General features: G+C 45.8%; 1 protein-coding gene across 4 annotated transcripts in view; it reads left to right on the top strand.

Moving 5' to 3' along the window:
* Nucleotides 1–12043, top strand: part of LOC126542316 (cytochrome P450 1A1-like) — a 128295-nt gene extending 116252 nt beyond the window's left edge. For 3 of the 4 annotated variants that reach the window (XM_055077158.2, XM_055077159.2, XM_050189336.3), the window contains exons 6-10: nucleotides 1593–1801; nucleotides 3743–3868; nucleotides 4587–4691; nucleotides 7938–8069; nucleotides 11067–12043. In XM_055077158.2, coding sequence (XP_054933133.2) covers nucleotides 1593–1801; nucleotides 3743–3868; nucleotides 4587–4691; nucleotides 7938–8069; nucleotides 11067–11425 — 931 coding nt within the window. In that variant the 3' untranslated portion in view covers nucleotides 11426–12043. The remainder of the gene's footprint in view (nucleotides 1–1592; nucleotides 1802–3742; nucleotides 3869–4586; nucleotides 4692–7937; nucleotides 8070–11066) is intronic. The other variant, XM_055077160.2, reaches the window with a different exon arrangement.
* The last annotated feature ends 388 nt before the right edge of the window (nucleotides 12044–12431 follow it).

Genomic DNA, 12431 nt, shown 5'->3' with positions numbered 1-12431 from the left:
CGGCGTTTAAAGAAAGCCCGCGAGATATGAAATGATACTACGTGACTGCGCTCGTGCGCTATCGTATCGCGGCGCTCTCAACCGTGCATCACGCCTATCGCTTATCAGTAACGACGGCGCTTCCTTTCCGTGTGCCGCCGCCAAAGATGCTGACGCACTGTGAAGCCGATGCCTATAGAGCCACGGCCGTTCACTTTACCACGGTCCGCACGCACGGTTCTTTCGCACGAAGCGCGATTGGGAGCGCTGCAATGCAATAGCGCGTGAGCACAGTCACGTGGTTTCATTTCATGTTTCGTTGACTTTCTTTAATTTTTTTTAATGCCGAAAAAAAATCGCCAAGCAGCATGTATGTACGTTGCCACAAAAAATTTGATCGGTCGTTTCTGAACCCCTTCTACAACGCGACGAAACGCACTTGGCCCTAAAGAGAACATTAAAGATTTCGCATGATTCATGTTGGTTCACGAACGAATTAAGCGGAATGTAAAGAAATACTGTAAGGAGCGCCACATGACTGCAAGCCATATGCCGCTGGTTTCATTCAGCTGCGACTTTTCTTACATCCTTGGCACAAGTTACGTGAAACACCCTGTCTGTGTGTGTGCTTATATATATATATATATATATATATATATATATATATATATATATATATATATATATAAACGAAAAGAAAGAGAATTGGGGGGCCGTTATTTATTAATCATATAAGAAGCCAACAGAAATACAACATAGGGAAATTTACTCGAACTTATTCATTTAAAGAAATGATAAATTGAAGGAAATAAAAGTGGATGAAAAAACAGCTGGCCGCAGGTGCGATACGAACCCACGCCTTCTCATTACGCGTGCGATGCTCTTACCAAATGAGCTACCGCGGCACCCTTTTCCCATTCACTTTCTGGGGTATTTATGTTTTACTGATAGAACTAACCTTAGTATGAGTGTTAGCCAGTGCAGGTGTATTTAGTTGGAAGCTCCTGAGGCAAAGCTTCCTTTTAAGGGCTGGGTGACAAACAAGCCTGTAAAAATTGCCAGCATCGCAACGTCGCTGTTATGCCTAACAATATTGACCCCCTTTCCTGTATGTAGGGTAGCAGACCGAACGCGCGTCTGATTGAAAGCGCTGCATTGCCTTCCGTTTTTCTCCCTCACTGCTCTGTGATAGCGCGTGCTTGTGCTCATAACTAAGGCACCGTCAAGCAAGGTGTCATGCCGAGCTTCCTTTAGTAGTGACAACATCATTTTTGTTCTGCGGTGTGCTACAGAACAGGCTCTGACGCCGCACCCATAAAGACATAATGTACAACTTCGCTTACCTCTACCTCCCCCTTCCACTCTCTCTTTTTATCCTCCTTAACCCTTCACCCCGTGCAGGGTAGCCAAGCGGAACTACCTCTGGTTAACTTTCCCTGCCTTTCTATGCATCCTTTTCTCTCTTCGCGTATGCGTTATTACTATCCAGTTAATAATAACGCAATAGGCAGCTAGAATTTGATAATATTGGGCAGTATACTAGGCTTTGTTATTATGCACAGGAACGTTGCGATAACTGTGTGCACCTATTTCTCATGATTTACCCTTTGTAGGTTCGACGCCAAGAGCGCCGACCTTGCTCGCATACTCAGCATCAACCGTGCTTTCACGGAACTGGCACCAAACGGACTGCCTAGTGACATAGCTCCCTGGCTGGGCATCTTATACCGTGCGAGAGAAAAAAAATGCGAAGATATGTTCAAGGAGATGCGATCCATCGTCGACAGGCTGTATGCTGGAGCAAAGAAGACCTATGAGCCAGGTATACGACGAAGTCTCACCGCGCCGGCTATATTGCAAATTGAGCACGAGGTCGCGGGATCGAATCCCGGCCACGGCGGCCGCATTTCGATGGAGGCTACTAAATGCGAAGACACCCATGTACTTAGATTTAAGTGCACGTTAAAGAACCCCAGGGGGTCGAAATTTCCGGAGTCCTCCACCACGGCGTGCCTCATAATCAGAAAGTGGTTTTGGCACGTAAAACCGCATAATTTAATTTTTTTTTATATTGCAAATTCCTGACAAGCGCCTCAAACGGTAGCAGCAACAAAGCGAGCTTTGTTAGCCTTGGCCGTAGTAAAACACTAAATTTTATGTCGCCTTCATTATCAATCCGTGCATTTACGGACCAGCCGCAGCCCTAGCCTTTCTTTAACAGGATCTTAAGCTCGCTAGTTCGAGTATACAGGAGGGTGCGCCAGCTAACTTTAGCCAGAGTTTAAAAATATGTAAATGCCACGTAGCTGGACAGAAGAAAGGAAAGATTGTTTGCCGTCGCTTGGAGATGCTCAACCTATTTTTTGTTTCGTTGCGCCTAATTCGATAATTAGTCTTAATTAATTAATCAACTTCTCAAATACTATAGTTAGATTGTCAACGAGAAAAAGTGTAGAGCGACATGAAAATCTCTCGATGCAGCTTTCTGTTCCTCAACACGTACTACATAAAAGTGTTTTTCCGAGCGTGAAAGAAGCCCGCGAATGCACGCAATGTTCCTCGAGCGGCCAGTCACGCGGCAATATTTTTGTTGATACTTTTCATCTAATAATATTTGAGAAGTTGAATAATTATTTACGATTAGTTATCTAACTAGGTGGAATGAAAACAAAATAGATTGAGTATCTCCAAGCGACGGCAAACAACACTGCCTTTGTTCTGTCCAGCTACGTGGCATCTGCATATTTTTTAACTCTGGCTAAAGTTAGCTGGGGCACCCTGTATAGTTACTGAACGAAACCAACCATGTTTTATGTTCCAACGGAAATAAAAACAAGGAAACGAGAAGATTTGTAGGATTAACCCTAAGTATGTAGGTTTAGCTAGAATTACTAGATGTAAAGTTTGAAAGCAACGTGTTTGTGGCAACTCCATATATCAGCTTTCGCGAAAAAAGATGGTATAGTGCACCAGAGCTAATACATTGAAAAGATACAGAAAGTCAATAAGTAAATATCAGTAAACACTCGAGTATTTGTGCTACATTTGTGCAAATGTAATGCATTAGCAGGGACCCCTCCATGTCGTTCGATTATTGTTCTTCGATCTCTGCATGAAACTCGTCCTTCTATCTATGATCTCTGGCGAAATTTCTTGGGGGCCCGTTCCTTCTATCAACTTCTCCTTCTTCTTCCATCAATTCTTATCTTTTCTTCTTTATTTCCCGTCTTTTCGTATTTTCACTTCTCATCTTTTATTTACATTCTGTGTTTAGCCAGTTCACTAAGCAAAGTGTTCATAAATTGAAACGAGAACATCTCTAGAAACCTGTTACGCGTAATTACATAGAAGTGTGACGTCTAATCTCTCAGTGACCGGTTTACAAGCATGCAGCAGTTCCAAATGTAGGTTTTGAAGTCTGAATTAAGCCACAGCTGTAGGTTAAACTGGAAACGAAATGATGCATTGGAGTAGCTTCCAAATTGAACGCCGCTGTACTTTTCTTTTTTCTTGTGCCCGACCATGAACACAGTACCGTGCTTTACAACTGCGCTACCGCCAGTGTTTTCGTGATCAGCTGATGCAACCCGCGCCGCTATTGCGCAATTCTGTAACCACCGACTTTGGCCCCAACTCCGACTACCTAACTTTAATATTTTATATACGCACTGCACACATAATCTTTTTTTTTTTAAAAAAAAGCTATAATTACAACTTTGTTCTATTAACACAACTTCGAATTACAAGTAATCTCACGTTTCAGGAAACATATCTAACTTCACCCATGCCATGCTGGCTGCAAGGGACGAAGCCCTGGAGCAAGAAAAAAGCGACGCCGAATTTCTAACTGAAGGAAACATGGTTCAAATACTGATAGACATATTCGGAGGTGAGATATATCGCTGGTTGAAAGATGTGAAGGCCCTAGAAGAGCCCTTTTCTCGAAGTGTGAGCTTAGCGATGCATGAATCATAGACATAAACGTTTCTTAGGGAAGGAGCATTAGGGAACACACCAGAGGGAAACTACGCAGAGACCAAGTCGAACAAGAGCGCAAAATATAGTATCGTGCTTTGTTGGTTACATCCATAGGTCACTGGATTTTGGAGTAATAACATACGCTTAAAAGTGCTTCGCAACTCGAACAAAATGTCTTTCTTTTTGTAGTGGTGGCTGTAATGACGTCACGCAATCGCCTCTATTTAACGTACCAAAGTTCGTCATCGTGCATAAAATACCATGGCTGCTGTTTATCTACACCCGAGAGCTTTTATTTCGTTTCTTTCGTGCGATATAATAATATTCATTGTTTTTTGTGTGTGTTTTTGTTTTTTTGGCATGAAAACATGTTAATGAAATCAACTTCAATGACGGGCAGGGAGCGATGACCCTACCCGCGTGATATACGTGCTACAAATTTGCATACAATGTGTAAGTTCACCCCAACTCGATATATAGATTAGTGCGCTAACGCCGATAAGCAAATTTAGAATGACATTTTATCGCAAAATTTTTGTCAGCACCACACAAGCAACAGAAGCGTCGCTGTCTGTGTACTAATTTTAGCAAATGCATTGTGTCTTAATATTCTTATTCATTCTCTTCAGCTGGAACTGACACATCAATTGGGGAGCTACAGTGGCTTCTTCTCAAGATGTCGCGAGATCCAAGCATTCAAGAAAAAATAAAGAAAGAAATCGAAGACAATATAGGTAATGTGTGTGTTTCCACTCAGTTGCTACAGTATGATGTCATGTCAATCATTTACAGTGTGTCGGCGCCAAGGTGCACCCTTGTTGTATACACACTTCGACGAGACGCGAGCGCGTTCCCACTCCTTGTGGTTGCGGTTTGTCTTGCCAAGAAGTTTGCCACTCTTTAGTGTGTGTGCGTGTGTGTGTGTATGTGTGAAAGATAGATAGATAGATAGATAGATAGATAGATAGATAGATAGATAGATAGATAGATAGATAGATAGATAGATAGATAGATAGATAGATAGATAGATAGATAGATAGATAGATAGATAGATAGATAGATAGATAGATAGATAGATAGATAGATAGATAGATAGATAGATAGATAGATAGATAGATAGATAGATAGATAGATAGATAGATAGATAGAACAAACTTAGAACTTTCGGTCTATCAGAATATTAGGTTTGTTTTTCACCGCTTTTCCGCACCTGAATGTCGCGTCTGGTGTTAAACCTATGTAAGGTCGTTGTGAACGTTCGCCGTGGTTAAACTCATCTTTGCGTTCTTTTTGTTTCGTTGAAGTGCGTGCTTGCTCGTCTTCTCCGGGGCCCACTCTGTGTTTGTTCATATGTTGCATTGCAATGTTGTGCTGTTGGCTCGCACCCGGGACGCCCCGTACCTTAGCCTCAATGCAACCGACAAGCTCAAACTCAATACCATGATCAAGAGGGCCTATAAACAAGCCCTACATCTTCCCATCACCACCTCTAACGAGAAACTGGACGCCCTAGGCATTCATAACACCATAGACGAGCTTATTGAAGCGCACCGTATTTGCCAATACGAACGACTTGCCAATTCCACGACGGGCAGGCACATTCTAGGCACCCTAGGCATAACCTACACCACCCAATTCGGACCAAAAGTACCCATCCCTCCAAACATTCGTGATCAGCTAGTTATCCCGCCCATACCTCGATATATGCACCCTGAACACAATCCGGAGCGACGTGCAGAAAGAGCTAAACAACTACAAAAGTGCTACGACCAAGCCGCTGACGTAACCTACGTGGACGCAGCAGAGTACCCCAACCAAAACGCCATGGCGGTCGTCGCAGTCGCGGGTTCACAGTACCACCTCTCCGCGGCCGCATCAATATTCGCCACGCAACCCGAAGTAGGAGAAGAAACGGCCATCGCTTTGGCCTACGCGGCTACCAATGCACACTGCATCATCAGCGATTCAAAAACGGCCATTCGTAAATACGCAAGAGGACTCATAGCACCCCAAGCGCAGAAGATTCTCTCTGGCACTCCTCCCCCAAGGCAACGCCGCGTGCAGATCCCCTGGGCCCCTGGTCACTCGGGTCTGGCTGGAAACGAAGCCGCCCACGATGCCGCCCGAGCTCTCGCACACCGGGCGCATCATCCTTCTCCTGCGTCTTCCGATCCCGACCAGCCCTCTGTTCTGCATCGCGGTCACGCGCGGGACCGAATGGTCACGTTGAGAGAAATTCTCCTGCACTACCGCAGAGAGCGGTTACGCTACCCCCCAGCACACAAAACACTGAATAAGTCTCAATCCACCACTTGGCGACTCCTTCAGACACGAACTTTTCCGAACCCCGTGCTTTACAACCGCATGTACCCCGACGCATACTCACCACTCTGCAAAGCGTGCAAGGCCCGCGCCGACCTCAACCATATTATCTGGAAATGCCCCAAAGCCTCACCCACCAACACCTCCCGCACTAACACACGCATCATTAGTACGGCCGAGCAGTGGGAGACATTGCTGCTCAGCTTGGACCCAGAGGAGCAGCGCTGGGCCGTCCGGATGGCCGAAGGCGCCGCCAGAAAGCAAGGACTGGCCGCCGTCTGAGGAAGGGGTGGATTGGGGGTTAGTCTCCCGCCCCCCGCCACCCCTTAACCCCATCAAGGACAAAATAAAGTTTTATCTCTCTCTCTTCCAGATAGGGCCTGCTTTGGGAAGGCGGTGGCCGGACGCTGTACGGCGAAAAAGGGAGCGGCAGGGGTTCTCGCACAGTGGTTCTGGCGAGCGCCATAAATCACGCAGTGAGCCGCTGTATATATATTGTCATTTGGAGAAGGGAGCTTTTGGGGAGTGTTTGGGTTGGGCCGAAGCGGCGCGGGCGGCTCGGGTGGTTCGAGCGGCGGCCACCTCCAGTGCAAGTTACGCAGCCCGGAGAGATGGTCCCCGGCTGGGGGTGAGAATGTGCGCGGCTTAGAGCAGTGTGGTCTGAGACTTAAGAGATGACCGACCGATCTCTTCAGGTGCCCGATCGGAGTGACGGACTGCTCCGAGGCCTTCGCTCAGCCGCATTCGTTAACGTGAACCCGTTTTCCTTGTTTAGTATATACTGATATCTTCCATGTGTGGTCTGAGATTTGCGAGACAACGAACCGATCTCGTCAAGTGCCCGATCGGAGCGAAGGACTGCTCCGAGGCCTTTGTTTAGCCGCGTTCGTTAATATGAACTCTCTTTCCTTGTTTAATGTATACTCAGTGTAACCGCTAATGTTTGCCTGTAAATAAACTCAGTTCAAATTATTGACATCCAGCATCTTCATTCCCGGAATACCGAAGCAGAGAACAGTGCAGCGGCTTAGGACGAGCCGAGAATGAACGAAATCACCAAGAAAGAAGAACCCGGCGGAGGAACAAATAAGAGAAATACTTTACTCCCTACTTCAAGTTGCTGCACCGCGCTGCGTGCATGAGATCGCTGTTACGTCCTGTGCAATTCTCCGCAAGTCTCAAACAGTCGAATATTGAATGTGCGTGTTTTTCGAGGAGGAGAAGGCAGCAGCCGAGTTCACCGTACGCAAAGCTGGTTCGCAAGAATTGTTTTGTCGCTTGCCGGCATCTGTACTTATGATGATCTTAGTGGCCAAGTCTATTAGCCTGCGCTCGTTGCTATACGTACGCTTAACGCACACGAAATACATTGTGAACCCGAACACCTAACCATTAAGAGTATGAGGCATGCCTCTATAGCAGCATGCAGTATATGCAAGAGTTGGTGCTGGTCCACAGTACCCCACACCATGTCGAAGGCTGTAGTGAAGTGCCGCAGAAAATGCTATAGCACCAGCTCTCTACCTTCAGGGCATGCGCATTCGTTACACGCTGTGTCTCTGCCGGGGCCAAGTACCTGCGTGTTTGCAACTAAATACACCAAATGTGTAGAGAAAGTACACTTGCGCGGCACCAATCTTTCTTTGCTTTATTCGCAGGTCAGTCGCCGCCGACAATGAAGGACCGAGAAAGGCTACCGTACACTGTGGCCTGCATCATGGAGACGCTTCGTTTTTATCCAATCGCACCGTTCGGCCTCCCGCATAAAACGTCACATAACACGGAGATCGGTACGGCAAGAAGAATGTTTCCATGCAGTATCTTTTTGTTTGCAAGGAGTATTGAAACGGCGCCAAATGAACTTCAAAGCAAGTGAAAGCTTGCATGTTGTCCGCTAAGAATCGCCATCATCATCCGCCGCTTTAAAGTCTAATGCAGGACAAAGGTGTCTCCGTTGCCTCTTTCCTAAGGTGACCAGACGTCCCGATTCAGGCAGGACATATCCTGCTTTTGCCTATCCGGACCCCTAGTTAATTGTCCCTAAATACCTGCCATGTGGTGCCGAATCGGCTGTTCGCTTTTCGGGTGTGGTGGCGCTACCTTAAAGAAAGAAGATTTTAGAGGCAAGCGACAGAGCGAAACATTGCTAGAATTGAGGCAGCAGCGCCTGTTATCTTATAACAATTCGGAAAGCGAACCATTCGCTTGCCTTCGGATGATTGGTCAAAATGGCCCTTTTGCTGACGAAAGCGCGATCCTTGTTAATCACGCTAAGGCAAGGGAAGGCTCGCTTTCCGAACCGTTGTCAGATGGCAACACTCCTAGAACGCACAACCACTTTTACGGCTAGTAAGTTTTCTCGATCCAGCTACAATGGACTTCTCAATGCATTGACCTACGAGCCAAACCAAAGTGCATTGACGACGGCGTCTCATGACGTCTTGCTTGTGACGCACGTGGTGTTGGAAGCACGTGGAATAATGCCAAAAAGCAAGTGCAAATTTACTCAAGAGCTTGGAAAAAAGTTTCCCTTCCCATAAACCAAACATGGAATAAATGTTGAATGTAATTAATATTATATATCCGACATCCACCCCTCCTCCCTTCTGTCCCGCTTTGGCATTCGAGAAATCTGGTCACGTTATTCTCTCCCCTTCCTAACCCGCCGTGGTGGCGTAGCGGCTTTGGTGTTGCGCTGTTAAGCCCGAAGGCGCGGATTGAAATCCCGGCCGCGGCTACCGCATTTCCATGTGGGCGGAAGGCAAAAACACCCCTGTACCGTGCACTATAGGTGCACCTTGAAGAACCCCAGGGGGTCAAAATTAATCCAGACACCTCCACTACAGTGTGCTTGATAAAGGTGTTGTGGTTTTGGCACGTAAATTTATATTTTTACCCGTCCTAAGCGCTAACTTATACCTAGCTTTTCTTCCAAAACAAAATTTAGTTGCTAGTCAGCGTCTTGTTGCGTCTTCTTTCTTTGACCCATGTGGTTTTGCACTGTTAAATGTCTTTGAAGACGTTTCCAAGCAATTTCCTAGGTGTATACATGAATTCATAAAACCGGATATCATATCCATCATCCGTCTATCTTCACGTTCACAGCTGAACGAAGGCCCCTTCCAGAGATCAACCACGCCTGTCCGGGCTACTGCGGTAATCTAACTCATTCTATGTCCGCAAATTTACTAATCTAATCATTCAATCCAATCATCTCTCACCCTCTATTGCGCTTTACGTTATTTCACACCCTCAATATTTTGTTCTAACAAACAACTGGTATGCGCATTTCGTGATCTATACAAGTACACTGCTTTCTCAATCTCATCTCTAATACATAGCGTTGTACTTCTACCTCATGACTTTACTGCTATCATTTTCTGTTCCTTTGCTCGCTCCCTGGTCCTAATCAGGCTTAGCTTGAAGGCAACCGTCACTTGGTAACCGTTACTAGATAGTTCTCATAAAACAAGGAACGTATTTATAGAACCAACCTGTCGACAAGCTGACTTGTCAAGAGGTTTGCTTAAGTGACATGCTTTGTTCGTTCGCTGTTGATAAATTAATTCCTCCATCTTCATGTGTAATTCTGTCTTGTTTGAATTGCTAAATAGTAATCATTGTTGGCCTTCTATCTCTACTGCACTCTTAAACGTCTAGCGCCTAAAGCACCTGTTCTATAACTGAAGTTTTGCAAGAATGCTAGCACGGCGTCTTGAATGCATTCACAGCGCACACACAGTAAAAGGGGCAAGCAGAGTGAAAGAGCGCTGTAAGCACATTCAAGATGCAATGTTAACAACTCGCCCAATCTTCAACCCTTGCACGCTATAACAACGTGGCATTTGTACAGAACACCGAGCGACAGAGCTCACCAAGACAAGCATGTTTAGACGGCGCACAAGCGTTGCAAAGGTACTTTTCTATGAAGTCTATAAACGGTCCTTGAACACCCTGTGAAATCATGGCCTCGCATTTTTTGACAACTTAGGTTTGTATACCTTCTGCAAACAGCTTGATCTAAAGTGTACAGGCCGCAATACAAGATTAAGGAAAAAGTACATTGCCAGTGCCTATATACCTTATACAGATTATGTAAAGCCAAAATAACAAGTCCCTAAGAGTGCAAAATGATTTACAGTGTCTAAGCAAAATATACACAGGTCAATTTCTTTTCTCATGGGGGTAGTGCCTAAAATATTCATTTGGTAGGATAAAATACTAGTAAATAAAAAATCCATTGCTTTCGCCGAATAAGAACGAAATGTATTCGGTGATAATGCAGTTCGAGCCACGTCACTTTCGACCATTAAGTAAAACCTTGTGAGAGTGATAAGCGCGTCGTCACAACAATTTCTTTTTCCAAGTCAGAGTGGCGATGTTGTCGACGAGCCATGCAGGTCCTGCGACTTACGTCGATCGGAAATGACAGCTGTTTGGGGGAGTTGTATATGAAAAATATTGTTTTTCTTTAATCTTAAATTAGTATTATTTTAAATTCCTACAATTCATTTTTCCATTTATGTTGTCTTATCTTTAGTGGATGTTTCACAACTCTCACAAGTGGCGTGACTGGGAATAGATGAAATTTTCAGATTTTACCGTATCTCACTCCACTGCTCTGTGAATGTGAAGTCGCGTGATGCAGTGTCGCGGACAACAGCACAAAAAACACATTGCGCGACCTGTCGTGAGGCACCCTTGCTGGTATAATGGTAGCGTGCGAAAACGAAACGCGCACTGTGTCGCGTGTACTACAAGAGCAGGCACTGTTTCTTTATTTCCAGCCGGCGTCCCGATTCCCAAGGACACCAGGCTGATGTACAACATATACAACGTCAACCACGATCCCAAGCTCTGGCCGGACCACGAAGTGTTCAGGCCGGAGCGGTTCTTGGATCCAGTCACAGGAAAGCTCGCATCCAAGGACCGCCTGCCGCCTCTTCTCAGCTTCGGCCTCGGACCTCGAACGTGTCCAGGAGAGAAGTTGGCGCAAGCGGACATGTTCTACGTGCTCGTGAGACTCATGCAGCGGCTCAGCGTAGCAGCGCCCGACGGCGCGCTCGGACAAGAAGTGGCGGCGATGGGACACAGCTTCTTCCTCATTGCGGGTCGCCAAAACGTCGTTCTCACCAAGAGTCCCTGAATGTTATCGTGCCGAAGGGTGGTGTGTACCTGCCTATCTCTGAGGTGCTCGGCGATAATTTGTAGTCGTATTGTTGAATCGGTATGACGTGTAGCGCAACGCCGTGACATGGACACGCCAAGAAGGAACGACAGACACAACACATCGCTTTATTGGACAAACAACGACATTTTTTTTTTATTTCTGCACCTGCTGTATAGTTGTACCCGAGCCATGTGCAACACAAACTACGTGTCAACACAAATTTTAGGCGACCATATTGGATACGAAAAATAAAGAAAACGGTCCTGAAAACAAAAACACGCAAGCGACCATGAGCCGTATGATACATTTCAATGACAAACGCTAATCCAGGCATCCGCACGTACTCTAGTTTGCTTCTAAGGTTAATTTTAACGTGGTTTCTGACACACATGACTAGAGTATGAGTACAGCTTGTCGCGGAATGTGATTTCGTTGTTGAAAGTGTAGTGCTGGATAACTGTCGTTTCTTGTCGTGTCCATGATGTGGAAAGAACAGGATGCATATATCTGTGATCACCCTATGCTGTGCAAGTATAATCAATGTTTGTTAAATCAACCTCACTGTAATATGCACAATAAACGGTGCGCACATGACTTGTAGACATCATTCGTGTCGCTTATATATGAGCGCTTCAGGATACGTACTGAATAAATCGGACAGCACATATCTTATTGCAGAAGTGAATGTAACGCGTGCCACCGTGCTCCAGAGTCGCTACGCTGTGTTCAAAAACTCATCATGGCTCGACGTTCCTCGTGATTACTTGTTTCCGCCGAAGGGAGCAGGAGAAGAGTGTAAGGCGGATGGTAGCAGTGCTTCATTGGCGGCGCTTCCCTAATTTCCAGCGTCTTCAAATGGGCGCTGACGGTGCCCGAATGCTAAACTATATATCAGTGACAGGAATGCACTGATCACTTCAACAAAGGTGCGGCACTTCTATTCGCTTTGGGAGCGAACGGAGTGCAAAAGGGGAACAAGAAA

This window comes from Dermacentor andersoni, chromosome 2 (genome assembly GCF_023375885.2).
Source record: "Dermacentor andersoni chromosome 2, qqDerAnde1_hic_scaffold, whole genome shotgun sequence".
Taxonomy (NCBI): domain Eukaryota; kingdom Metazoa; phylum Arthropoda; class Arachnida; order Ixodida; family Ixodidae; genus Dermacentor; species Dermacentor andersoni.
The sequence above is the reverse complement of the archived record's forward strand: the minus strand, read 5'-3'. Positions and strand labels throughout refer to the sequence as shown.